At 33.2% G+C, this 14836-nt stretch overlaps 1 protein-coding gene across 2 annotated transcripts in view; it reads right to left on the bottom strand.

The window, feature by feature from the left end:
- The window catches only part of Cdkl5 (cyclin dependent kinase like 5), a 172011-nt gene that overhangs the window by 103004 nt on the left and 54171 nt on the right, over window positions 1-14836 (bottom strand). For both annotated transcript variants that reach the window (XM_048796481.1, XM_015488064.2), the window contains exons 2-3: window positions 5356-5590; window positions 2018-2052 (exon numbers count right to left, since the gene is read on the bottom strand). In XM_048796481.1, the coding sequence (XP_048652438.1) occupies window positions 2018-2052; window positions 5356-5419 (99 nt within the window). In that variant the 5' untranslated portion in view covers window positions 5420-5590. The remainder of the gene's footprint in view (window positions 1-2017; window positions 2053-5355; window positions 5591-14836) is intronic.

Genomic DNA, 14836 nt, shown 5'->3' with positions numbered 1-14836 from the left:
GTTGATTTCCCAAGAGCAGAGATATCCATTCTCATCCACATTCCTTTGGAGCCATCTTGCCAGCATTAACAGTGTGCATCATGAGAAGCAAGTACATGTGATAACCGTATGTTAACAAATAAATGAAAACAATATACTTAACTAATAAATTTTATTTTTATATGAAAGATAGAAGAAGAGCTTAGATAAAGGCAAAAGGAAGTATCTATATATAGGACAAAGTATAACAAAGACTAGGAGAAAAAAAATAGGCTATATGCATTATATATACCGATATATATGTATATTCACATGTGTGTGTTCATGTATATATAAGACATGCATATATGTCAGAAATCCCTAGAGGTTTCTTTTTTAAATATTTTTTAGTTGGAGATGGACATAATATCTTTCTTTTATTTATTTATTTTTATGTTGTGCTGAGGATCAAACCCAGGGCTTCACACTTCTAGGCAAGCGCTCTACCACTGAGCCACAACCCCAGCCCCAGAAATCCTTAGGTTTAATCCCCAGATTAAGAATGAAAGTTTCATTTGCCATGCTATACAGAGCTATAGTGTAAAAAGAAGTATTACGTTCATGAGTCAAAAGTTGACTTGGAAACTAACAGCCTAAGTAACATACCCACAGGAATTCCACATTTTTTTATAAGCTTCAGAAGTTTATTGTAACTCAAGGCAACTTATCAAAAGAATAGTATTTCATTAGAGAGTTTTCCATTTGCTTAATCTCAAACTGCAGTAATACTTACCAAGGTACACAAGGTACTACATTTATTTTGACTACATTTATAATTTTAAATTCTTAATCATCTTTAATCAGGAACCAATAAAATTCAGACAATTTCTGAGCATTTTCTGGCAAAGAGATCTTCAGATAAATACTGTTAATATAAAAATAATCCAAACACCCAATTACAAGAATAGAAAAGTCAATGCATTGATCGAAAACACTAAAATATATTAAATGTCATGAATCCTTAAACCCAAAAGGTAGCTTGTATTCTGTACAAAAGAAAAAGCAAATATAGAAATATAACATTTTTATTTATACACATATATTATAAATTACTTTGAGTTTAAATGTGTTAAGTTAAATTGTTAAATTCATCTCAGACATGAATTATGTCATTATTAAAATCAAATTATATCCAAAATAACATGAGATTAAAAATTAATACTTAGACTAGATACATCATAATAGAAAACATGTAACCTAATTGTTACAGTTTTAACACTGGCCATCTTAGTTTCTCAATAAAACACTCACTTAGTAACAGTTATGTAAACTTCAAATAACTTTCCTGAACAATTTGTGATTATTATCACAGTCAAATAATCTATAAGAGAGGCTGGGATTGTGGCTCAGTGGTAAAGCGCTCACCTAGCACATGTGAGGCCCTGGGTTTGATCCTCGGCACCACATAAAAATAAAGTAAAGCTTATTGTGTATACTTACAACTAAAACAAATATTTAAAAAAAATCTATAAGATTATTACAAGGCTGCTCAAGGGTCCTCAGCTAGCTGTAACCAGTAATTATAATCATATACTATCATCACAAGCCCCAGCTCATAACCAAATATATATCTACTACCCTTCAAAATTTGGATTCAAATCCATCAAGTAATGTAAGTTACTGAGTCTGCATGAAAAATACTAAATAAAACACCTCCTTGCTCTTAAGTACTTGAATGTGAATTAAATCTGGAACTACCTTGTTTTTTCTGCCTATTCTCCCGCTTCTTTTTTCTTCCCATTAAGCAGTTTTACACCTACATATCAGTTGGCTCAAAAAATAGCATGGGATTACAAAAAGCTAATGATTACTTATGTATGAGGATCAAGCTTTTCCAAAAGTCATCTCTTTTTCTGGTTCACATATCAATTCTACTTCATTAAGCGTCATCATCATATGCAGACAGTTTTAATTATATGCCCATGTATACAGAGTACTGAGTTACTTTCAAACACTTTAAGCATGTACAAATATTTTACTTATAAAACTATGCACTTGCCTTGTGTCTGCATTTAAGTACAACTCCATAGGCTCCTATAATAAAAACAGAAGTAAACAATCAGGGGCATGTATACAAACTAAAGCTCTTTAAGAAATTAAAGTCTACTATATTTATATTGCTGATCAGGATATAACAATAACTAAAATCACAATATTATAGAGTAAAAATATAATAATGAGCTACATATAGATAGAGCATGGATACCTTAGTATATTTTATTTTAAATAAACCTCTCAAATGTTTCTCTTCTTATAGAAAACTTTATTTAAGATATTTTAAAATTTAAGCTTAAACATTTTCAGAGATAAGATTGGATCATAAGAACTCTTGTGAGTAAATGAAAATTAACTTCGAAGGTTCTAGGGAACTTAAAACCTAGAAGCTAATAACTTCCAAGAGTAAGTTCAAGCACAGAGCCTACCCAAACATACTATCTGTCCTAGGAGTCACTGAAACCCTCTTCTATGTTACTGGAATCTCTCCTGACTAGCAAAATAGTACAGGTCAGGGCTGGGGTGCTTGCATGCATAAGCCCTAGGTTCCATCCACAACACTACACACATACTACACACAAAAAATACTATAGATCTCAGCATTCCAACTAATGACTAGTGGGAGTTGCTACCTTTTTGCCATGAAGTGTCAGCTTAAGGGCATAGGCCACTCCCACTCCCACTTTCTTTCAAGTATTTTGATGAGGTTTTTGGTTTTTGTTTTAAGTTGTAGATGGACACTTTATTTTATTTGTTTATTTTTATGTGGTGCTGAGGATTGAACCCGGTGCCTCACACATGCTAGGCAAGCACTGTACCACTGAGCTATAGCCCCAGCCCTTGATAAGGTTTATTTTTGACCTTTCAGTGACTAAACCCATTATCTAGGTAATAAACTTAATTTCTTAAAGGCAGAACAGAGAAAATATTGTGCCAACAAGGTACTCAGGAAACTGACGTTAAAGTTAAAATGTGAAAGATCCAAAGAATCAAAATGTAGCCAGGTGCAGTGGCCCACACCTATAACAGTGGCCCATGAGCAACTCCAAAAACAGAGGCAAGAAGATTCCAAGTTTAGGCCAGCCTTGGCAATTTAGCAAGGCCCTCAGCAACTTAGCAAGACCTTGTCTAAAAATAAAAAATTTTAAAAGGGCTGGAGATGTGACAATGTGGTTAAGTGCCCCTGGTTTTCCCAGCACAAAAAAAAAAAAAAAAAAAAAAAAAAAAAAAATCAAGTGTAACAGAGCTTCGAAGAAACATCAAAAACATTGGCATTAGCAAACAGGCAAAACCTGTATGCAACTATGAGAAGGGAACTTCAAATAGAGGCTAGGGGACCTAAAACCTCCCTCATTTTGATGGAGATGGAGGAAACTTATTATCAGAGTTAGGAAACCAGCCAGGAGAACCAAATTAACTCCATATCACCTGGCATCATCCAATCTTCACCATCAGCCCATGCCAGGTATTCTTGTGAGGTGGAAATATGCTCTCTAGGCTACAAAGATGTAGAGTTTTTTTGACAGAGTTTTATAAACTTCAAATATAGATATTTCTTAGGGAAAAAAAAAACTGAAGTCATTTACAAAGAAAAAATATGTATAGCAACTAAGGTTCTGATTATAACAAGTTAATACTGTAACTGAAACAGTCTCACAATTTTGGTTAATCTGAACCAATACCTGGGAAGATTATTACCTATGGGTGTATTGAGAAAAACAAGGTTATGATCCAGAAAAACTTAGGCCCAGAATGTAGAACATCCAATCTTGTTATATCCTATGTGCTGACCTTCTCCAGTCAGAGCCCCATTGCCTAAATCTATAATTGTAATACTTTGAAAAATAAAATTTTAAAAAATAGCTGTCATAAAACAGATGAGATTGAAAATGAATTTTATTTATATGATTAATACCAACATGGGGCTGGGATTGTGGCTCAGTATTAAAGCGCTTGCCTAGCATGAGTGAGGCACTGGGTTCAATTCTCAGCACCACATAAAATAAATAAAGGTCCATTGACAACTAAAAATACTTTTTAAAAAATTATTAATACCAACAAAAAAATGAAAAAGAAGTTAGTGAAGGAAGAAGAACCCATTTTTTTTAATGTTTTCAACCTCAGACCTTGAAACAAGTATCTAATGACTAGATGCTAATTTGTTTCTGTTTATTTGAAAAAGATTTACCAACTTGATATTAAAATCTTGAACAGCTTTGCTTTTCACATAAATTTTTAAAACTTCTTTTGAAATTCGGTTTCTTTGAAAAAATCTAAAACATGAAATTTCTATAACATTTGCTTTAAAGATAAAAATGCTAAGAAACTATAATTATAACCACTTATCTCCTTAGAGCAAAATCATTTATCAAAATTTCCATAAAGTTACCTCTAAGTCAAGAGCAAGAATTACCAAGCAGGAAAAATTGGGGAAGAAATGATGATTTTTCTAGGAGTCAATTTATGAAAAATGAATTATCAAGCTTCATCAAATCAGTAATATCATTGGTTAAAAGCATTATTTTATATACTACTAGAAAAGAAAAAGTATTTCTAATTAAACCATGTGTACTACTGATTATAGAACACATCCTGATTTTAGAGATATTAAAATATGACCAAATACTGCCTGAAAATTTATAAAATGTGGTTTGTCATTCTCAAAGAAATATAAGTTATTTGTTTATTTACCATGTATTGAAGTCCAACATTTACAAAACATTTTAAGTTATTCAAAATAACAGTTGATATAAAAATAAAATGTAACTATAAATATATACATATACACACAAAGGAAACTAATTGCTAATGAAAAGAATGAAATGAAAGTAATCTTAAATTCTTGATTTATTTAAACTTTAAAATGTTTTAAAATGGTATTGACTTTCTTTCTTTCTTTTTTTTTTTTTTCTTTTTCATCTTTCATTCTTTGGTCCCAGGGATTAAACCCAGGGGCACTCAACCACTGAGCCACATACCCAGCCCTTTTTATTTTTTATTTTGAGACAGGATCTCGCTAACTTGCTTGGGGTCTCAGTAAGTTGCTGAGGCTGGCTTTGAACCAGCAATCCGCCTGCCTCTACATGCTGAGATGCTGGAATTACAGGCATGGGCCACCATGCCCATTGTTATTAACTTTCAATTGAAGAGTAAGACTCAAATTGTTTAAGTGTTAATTGTATTTTTAATATTTTACTCTTAGATTTATATCTGAATTGAGAGAGGTTAAATTAACAGGATCTGAATATGTAAAATTTTTGATGGTAGGCATAATTGTACATTAATCAAAAACTCAAGGAATGCAAAAAATAAAAATCAAGGAATACAAAAATTTCAACTTACCTTCACCTACAACCCCAAGGATCTCAAATTTATTCATCACATTACCAATGTTAGGAATCTTCATGAAGACAAACTCCTCTTTTGATGTAAGCCACAGAACATGGCACCAAAAAAAAAAAAATTTCTAAGAAATTTATGCAGTAAGTGGAGGAAACAATATCCAAAGGAAAAAATTCTCAACAGTTGACAGGAATTTTCACATATTTGTTCTAATAATGAAGCATTAAATGAGTTCCTGAAAGAACAAACACAAAGGAAAATCATCAGTTTTATGTTGCAGTACTCTGTCACCTTTATGTACAGTGTTTTTTTAAAAAAAATGTGTTAATGTTTCATAATGCTAAACAAAGAAGAAACAATAAGAAGAGGGAAGAACCCAAAATGGAATGAACCTCAAGATATGTGAATGAGTAACATAACCACACTAAAGGGGACCAGAGACAAGGGAGAAAGAATTAACCCCAGGTAAATTTTGAAAATAGTACCTACTGTCCTCAAACTGAAACACAAAAAAAAACGCACAATTTTGTATTCCACCACTTAAATATCTGTTTTTATTACACAGTGAGATGAAACTTCTTTATCAGTATCCTAGGATTGAGTAAATGAGTAAATACATTGTAGATAATGAGATCTTTGTTTCTTACTCTCATGTAAGGGAGCTATGAATATGAAAAGGGAAAGGCTTGGAGTTGAAGTTAATGATATTAAGCTCACTTTGGATTTTTTTCCCCTGCTTTCTTAAGCTCAATTTTTAATATCTAGAGCTGTAGGAGAATGCTCCAGCAGACTGCCTTCAGTCATCATCTGCAACACAGGCTCTTCCTAGAGGCTTCAGACCTTTAGACTCAAACTGAAACATCCACTCTCATGGGCCATCAACCTGCTGGCCCAGTTTTGGACTTGGACTTGTCAAGCCCCATATAACCGGGTATAAGCCAAATAATGATAATAAATTAATCCCCCACACACATTCTGGAAAGAGATGTATTCTTATATATACATATATATGAATGTATATGTACATATTCATACACTCATATTCAAGTTATGGACCCATATAAGAAAGAATATATTCTATGTATTCTATTTCTCTGGAAAACCCTAATACAGTCAATAACTTTTTTTTCACTAACAAAAAAAAAAAAAGAAAGAAAGAAAAGTATCTAGAGCTATAACTGTAAATGCTTATATACTCATATACATATATATTCCTTAGCTGTCCCCTGAGAGGTTCTAGAAGCAAAGACACCCCCAATAACCACAAGCACAGCCAGTGCTCCAATAAAAGGTCCCACAGTTCTTTGGAGAAATAAATGGCTGATTCCAAGGTAAGATCAAGAAAAGTACAATATGATCCTAAGATATATTTTTGTGGTGCCAGAAAGTAAGGAAATGCTCAAAGAATGATGATGGCATATCAAATGGACACAGGAATCTGATTAAAATGACTCCCACTGGACAAATGGGTAATATTTTTTAAAAAGTATTTATTTTTTAGTTGTAGTTAGACACAATACCTTTATTATTTTTTTACTTATTTTTATGTGGTGCTGAGGATTAAACCCAGGGCCTCACACATGCTAAGTGAGTGCTCTACCTCTGAGCCACAACCTCAGCCCAAATGAGTAAGATTTGAGCAGCAAAATAAAGATATTTACAGATTATAATCCAGAGAATAAAATAAAAATGCATAAATCCTTAGTGACATAAATAAATGGGGAAGGAAGGAAAGTTCTTTTGTGGAGTATAATCCCAAATAATAAAAAGTAGTGATAGAATTAGAAAATCACCATTTGGCAATCACTCTTGTAATAATTATTTCAGGCAACTAGCACCAATATGCACTAAAACTCGTAGTTGAAAGTTTACCAGAAAACAGGGTATTATCTAGTCTCAAAGCATCTCCCTACAAGATGCCTATTAATTACAAAGGGAAAAAATAGTAATTTCATAGTGAAGAATCCTGCCAGACCCAACCTTAAGCAATCAAAGTTATTATCAACAATAAAGGAACAAACAAACATTATATGCCTCCTGATAGGATGCATCACACCACCAGTTCTGTGGTATTTCTATGAGAAATGTAAAATCACAAAATACAACAGACAAGCCTAAGCCAAGAAACATTCTATTAAATAACTATCCAGTATTGTTTAAAAACATTTTCTATCTGTTCTATATCAAAGATTAAAATACACAATAAATACAATGCACAATCCTGGATTAGATTCTAGACAAGAAAAAAACAATTATTTTTGTTATAAAAGCCAACTGACAAAATCTAAATGTCTATACATTAGATTACAATATTGTATCAAAGATAATTTTCTGTGGCTATAGAAAATAATGGTCTTGTTCTTAAGAAATAGCACCAAAGCTTTTAGAAGAAAAATGGAGCATCATATTTGCAACTTAAACCATTCATTAAAAAAAAATACATAAGTGTGGATGGGATAAAAGAGAAAGAGAAAAAATAATCAGTATAATAAAATAATAAAAATAGAGCAAATACAATAAAATGTTAACATTTGGAGAATGTGTGCTGAAGCTATAAGAAATGAAATTCTTTGTGCTATTCTTGCAATTTTTCTCTAAATATGAAATATTTTCATAAATAAATTCAATTCTAAAACTTATTTGTGTGTGTGTGTGTGTGTGTGCGTGTGTGTGTGGTGCTGGGGATTAAACCCAGGGCCTTGTGCATGCGAGGCAAGCACTCTACCAACTAAGCTATATCCCCAGCCCCCTATCCTATTTTTATAAAAAATAACAGTGTTACCAACACAAAACATTGTTTTAAAAGGCAGAAATAGGGCTGGGGTTGTGGCTCAGTGGTAGAATGCTTGCCTAGCATGTGCAAGGCACTGGTTTGATTCTCAGAACCACATATAAATAAATATATAAAATAAAGATCCATTGACGGCTATAAATAAATAAATAAATGGAGGGCTGGAATAAATCTAAGTAAATAAATCGTCTTTGCTACCTATGAAATTTGAAACTTTTTAGAATTAAGAATACCTCATGTGGTGTGGATAAGCATTGACAAGAAGTATCCTTTCATACAGGTATAGGAGGCATGTGAACTGGGACAAGCTTTCAAAAGAACAATATGGGGCTGGGATTGTGGCTCAGTGGTAGAATGCTTGCCTAGCATGTGTGGGACACTGGGTTTGATCTTCAGCACCATGTAAAAATGAATGAATGAATGNATATATATTTAAAAAAACAATATGTCCATGATTAAATGATTTTAAAATGTTCATATCCTGAAAAAGACATCTGACCAAAACCTGCAATAAATACTCTTAAATGTAAAATATTAGTCTCTTTAACTATTAAAAACATGACAAGGACTTCTATTAATATATAATATATTTATTATTAAATATTTTGGTGGGTCTAGCCATCCCAGTAAAGTAAGAAAAAAATAAATAAGTAAAATACAGAGAATTGTAAAAAGGGATACAGAGCAGAATTTGCTGATATTATTGTCTACATGGAAAGTTCAAAGGAATTTATAAATAAATTATAAAAATTATAAATTTTTAGCAAGGTAGCTGAAACATAAGCTTAATAAATATCAATTTGGAAACATCAGTAAAAAGATAAAATGTAGTTTTTAAAATCACAATAATAACGAAAAAGACATTTAAGATTTAATAAGGTAAAGATATTCAAGACATATATTCACATATATATATAGTTTTATTCAAAGGCATTGAAGAAAATCTAAATAAATTCTCTAAATTTTAAGGCTAGGATGATTCAATACTAAAGTTCTTAATTCTTTCCACAGTGATCCATACAGTCAATGAAATTCTAATCAAAACCCCAATAGGTTTTTCTTAGACGTAAAACAAGCTGATTAAAAAACATATACAGAAAAGCAGAGTATACACAACACCTTTTTCCTATAAGGAGAAAAGAGTAAGAAGAAGAAAAAGAAAAGGAAGGTGGCTTGATTTTGACAGTAGGATCTGGAAGGATGAGGCCCTTATATATTCTGTAGAATATATTGAGGGTTATAACAGAGCTATGGAAATTAAGACAGGTGGTTTGGGCACCAAGGCTGACAAATTAGCCAGTTGAACAAATGTGTGAGCCCAGAATGAACCATACTTTAATATCCCTATACAGCTTCTTACAATCTTGAACAGAAGTCACAGTAACTTTCTATGATAAGTGGGATCGTGTTATTTCTCACTCAAAACCTTCTAAAGGTCTCCTATATTATTAAAAGTGAAAGTCGAAGTCCACCTAAGCCACAGGCCTTGCTCTCCCTTTCCCTATTATTTCCTACTAGTCTCTCCCTTGGCTCCCTTCACCCCAACCATGCTGATCTCCTTTCCCACACTTATTTCAGAAAATGTACCTTTAGTTCTGTGGAATCACAAATTTTTTAAAAGATTACTGTGACATTTAGAGAAAATAATCTTACAATTTGAGAAGAACCCAAGTATTTATTCTATTCATTCATTAAACAAAAAATTCCTGACTGTCTTCCATGTTTCAGGAAATAAGAGAAATAGGTATGACAGTGGTGAACAACACAGGCAAGATCCTTGCCCTCATGGAACTTAACATTTTACTAGGGGAGGAAAAAAATATACAAGATTATTAGCAGATATTGATACATATTATAAAGAAAGGGAAAGACTGATTACATGGGGGGGCATCTTCTCTAAAAAGGTGACCTTTGAAATCACAATGACAAGAAGGAGCCCGCCATATGAAGATCCATATCAGAGGCTGGGGTTGGAACTCAGTGGTAGAGCGCTAGAGCAATTGCCTAGCACGTGTGAGGTATTATGTCCTTCTACAACTAAAAGAAAAGAAAAGAAAAGAAAAAAAGATGCATATCAGTCATATCCCAGGTTAAAAATGCTCAGGGTGCTTCTGAGGAATCATTCTTTCATTTTCTATGGCTGGCTTAGAAGAACACTCTAAAAACATTTAAATATTCTATTCTCTGCCAATAAGGGTATGACTCATTTCAAAAGAAATGAGATAAAAATTAAATCATTCCCACTAAGACCCAGCACCCAAAAGTTCTGTGTATAAGTGTACATAAAGAACATGTGGTTCATCTAGTCTCTGTGGCAATCAAAACAGAGTAAAAGAAACTGGAAATCAAAATTTTGAATACGTGAGTGAATACATAACACAGGTGTTAAGAATGGTCTTTTAAGTACCAGTATTCATTTTATGCCAAATTGGATTTAGCTGCAATTTTATATGAATAACACTGATTAATCTTTAAAAGAAAAAAAAGAACAGTATAAAAACTGAGACACTTTAGCTTCTGGTAATAGCAAATTATGTAACTTGGATAAAATGTCCCTTTGAGAACAAATACAAATGCTGGAGAAAACACTTAAAAGCTCCAAACACAAGATTGTGAAGATTTACCTGGCTAAATCAAGGCAAAAGAATAGAAGTCAGAAGGGGTAATCCAAATCACCCCAAACTGTTTTGTCCCTTTTGATATTTGAAGATCCAGGAAAAAGAGAGAGAGAAAGAAAGAAAGAAACAGGGCTGCTCTTGAAAACCTTACAGATCCAGGAGCACAAATATCAGAGCCAAGAGTGCTTCAGAAGGAGAAAGCGTGATAAACCACCACACATTTGAAGCCAAAACCCCAAAGAGCTACACTCCCAGAACAGGGGAAAAGAGCAAAATCAGCCCTTGGACAGACTCCAGTTGTACCTTTTAAGTCGTCTGGGTGATTTCTATAAAGCCTTTAAATATACCTTGGATTAAGGTGGTTCCACATTCAGATTAAAAGGGCCACTGATGGTCAGGGTGAAGCAAAGTGGAGGCAATTCTATGAAGGAAGATGACATCAATCTAAGCCTCATAAATATTGCTATAGATAATTTCATTTACAGTATGCAGTACATAGTCAAAGATGGCCAGATACACAAGGTGAGATACCACAAATAAGACCTAATAGAAAACACTGAAACAGGAAGGAAATAACTTAAAGACTTGTAATATTAGAATGATCAAGAAGACTCCATAAAACTAATAGGGTTGAAATAATAAAAATCAAGAGTTGAGTATTTTAACAGAACTGAGAAGTTAAAAAGTGAAAGACAAAATTGGAAAAATAAATTAGAATACTAGAAGAATACAAAAAGAATTCAACAGAAGAGAAAAGTATAAGCATACAGAAAATTTTGAACATGTTTTTTAAAACGTCACCAAATGTGGGCTGGGGCTATAGCTCAGTGGCAGAGCACTTCCCTAGCATGTGTGAGGCACTGGGTTCGATCCTCAGCACCACATAAAAATAAACAAATAAAATAAAGGCATGCTGTCCATCTACAACTACAAAAAAAATTTTTAAATTAAAAAAAAAAAACTTTACCAAATGAACCGTGAACGATAGCAAAGAACTGCAGAATACCTTTTTCCCCCCAAGCACATACATAATGTTTTTAAAAAACTGATCACATACTAGGCCATAATACAATTCAAAACAAATTACAAGGACTGACATCAGAGGATATTCTCTCACCACATCTAAAATTCATAAGAAATCAATCACAAAAGAAATAAATAGAAAATACTCATACATTTGGAAACAAAAGCATCCCCAATGTAATCCATTAGTGAGTCAAAAAAGAAATTATAATAGAAATTTTAAAATAACAAAATGTTAAAGCATTGTTTAGGGAAGAAATTGAGAATCTTATGTGCATATACCAGAAAACACAAAAAACTGAAAATAAATGAACTATGCATCAATCTTAAGAGGTTAAAAAAGAATCACAAAGTAAACCCAATGAGAAACATAAAAAATATATATATATATTTAGAGCAGAAGTTCGTGAAATAGAAAACAAACAATAAAGAGATCAAAAAAGCAGAGTTGGATCTTGAAAATCAACATTGAAACTCATCAAGGAAAAAAGGGAGAAGTAAGCCTACCTGACAGGGTGATATCAGCCTTATTAGTTATCCTGAGCAGGGAACCCAGCTACACCAGGCCATGCTTCTGACCCACAGAACTGTGAGCCAATATATGGCTGACGTTTTAAGTGGCTAAGCTTTTAATAACTTGTTACACAACAGAAAACTAATACAACAACACTGTTTCACTTATATACAGTTTTAAGATAGAAGAAACTTAACTACAAGCATAAATAGGCATATTTAAGTGGGAAATCAATAAAAAAGTGATGAAGGAAGTGTTTGTGGTAAAAACAGAATATTAATTATCTCTAGGGGGAGGTTAAGATTGAGAGGAGGGGCTGGGGCTCACTGGTAGCGCACTTGCCTAGCATGTGTTAGGCACTGGGTTCAGCACTGCATGTGGTTCAGCACCGCATATAAATAAATGAATAAAATAAAAGATCCATCAACAACTAAAAAAAATATTTAAAAAAGACAGAAGAAATATATAGAAGGTTTTTCTGGGACACTGATTCTATTTCTTGATTTCTAGTTTAATAAAGATTCACTTATAATTAGTCACTAGTGTGTATGTTTATGTTTAATGAATTTCTACCACAATAAAACAAGTTTTCAAGAAATCACAATAATTCTGATTAATGATATCTTATAATTTCTTAGTTTTATCAAAGATAAAGCATTGCAACATTATGTTTAAAAAAAGTTTAACTGGACTCATTCTGAGACTAAAATCCCACATAATGTACTATGTCTAGTGATGGTTATTATGACAACAAAACCAAAAACTCCCAGTGACAGATAACCTGAACAGTAACTACTATCCTAAAACCACACTAGATGATAGATGAGGAGCTGGTGAGGGAACTGGGTTTGGCCTAAATGAGAGATGACTGACATCCAAATGTCTGTTTGAAATGTTTGTGAAAAAGAGGGATTAAAACAGGTGATTGATTTCAGGAGGCAGAACCAAGATCAGTGGTACAAGTGAAAATGACACAGATTATAGCTCAGTAGTGAATGGACAATGATGATGATGATGAGCCAGGGACAGTTATTCGCTTATGCTCACATTTGTCCTTATTTGTCAGATGTCTACAATGGGCCAGCGGTGAACAATACAGGCCTAACTCCTACTGAGAGCTAACAAAAAACAAATATGGTAATTTGGGGCAGTCACAAGTATTATAAATAAAATAAAAGTAAGTCTTATGAAATAGAGTTATGGCAGTCGGGTAGGGGCAGATCCTTTTTAGATAGGTGGTCTGGGAATGGCCTGAAGAGGCAGTATTTCAAAGAAATCAATTTCATGTTAAAAAAAAAAAAAAAAGCAAGCCACCTGCACAGGGCTTTGAGTAAAGTATTAAAGGCAGTACAAAGAGTCTTAAGCTCATGACTTGAGAGAATAGAGAAGGTATACATATCTGGAGCAGACAAGGGAGGAAACCAGCAGGAGGCAGGAAGGGGTGGCTGTAAACAGTTTGTCCCTGATAGAAAAGAGTCTTGTACTGAACTAGATGTCCTCTAGGTACCTTCCAAAGTGAAGATTTTGGATTACTAACCATTAACTTTGTAAGCATATAACTGAACCCATTTTAAAGTGGATTCGTCTCTCACTAAGAAATACACCTAGGATTAAGCAATCTTGTCTTTGCAATAGCAAGTAAGCCTGTACCTACAAGAACTGACAGAAAGGTAAGGCTTATAATTTATTTTATAAATTATTAGTATTGAATTTAAGAGCTGCCTGGGCCTTGAAAGTTTCCTTTGTTGCTGAAATTATAATCTTCTTCTGAACGGGTCTTTTCTTCTTCCCAAAGAGAGTACAAAATCAGTTGAATCATGAGTTTTGTTTTTGTTCCTGGCATTGTTTTCACACATACAAATGAGAGAACCATTTTGTCCCTGAAAATTGCACAGGAATAAATTTGGTACATGACTAAATTTCTGTTATAATAAGAGTTCAAATGGTTTGAAAGCATCTTTAAACTCAGGACCCATGTAAGGAAGGAAACCATTTCTACAGAAAGCACAGCCTTGTGAAAAACATCCTAATTAATCACACTCTTGCAAAGACTTCTCCACATTGAATACAATCAAGGAGACAAGGCAGCACTACTATTACCTTTTCTTCCCAGATGAGACCATTAATAGAATCTTCATTTTGCTTAATTTTCCCAATAGTGGACAGCAATTTATCAATCCATCCTCTATAATTCAGCCCTTATTATTAAATCAAAGCAGATACTTGATGATCATGAGTTACACACAATTTATAGAACAAAAATTTCAAACTACCAAACATGTATCTTGCCTTGACCTTTAAAATCCTTCTACAAGGAAGGAAATCCAGTGCCAATTTGATACTCCTCCTGGTACTGCCAATCCTAATAAACTCCAAGACCTTCCTAAGAAAATGAGGACCTTAGGGTTCACATTGAAAACAAATGGAAAAAATAAATTCAGAGTTCATACTAACATGGTTAAAAAGGTTCTGAAGGCACCTCCATAAAAAACGTAAGGATCGGGGCTGGGAATGTGGCTCAAGCCGTAGCGCGCT

This window comes from Marmota marmota, unplaced genomic scaffold (assembly GCF_001458135.2).
Source record: "Marmota marmota marmota unplaced genomic scaffold, marMar, whole genome shotgun sequence".
Lineage (NCBI taxonomy): Eukaryota > Metazoa > Chordata > Mammalia > Rodentia > Sciuridae > Marmota > Marmota marmota.
This window is presented reverse-complemented; position numbering and strand designations above follow the sequence as displayed.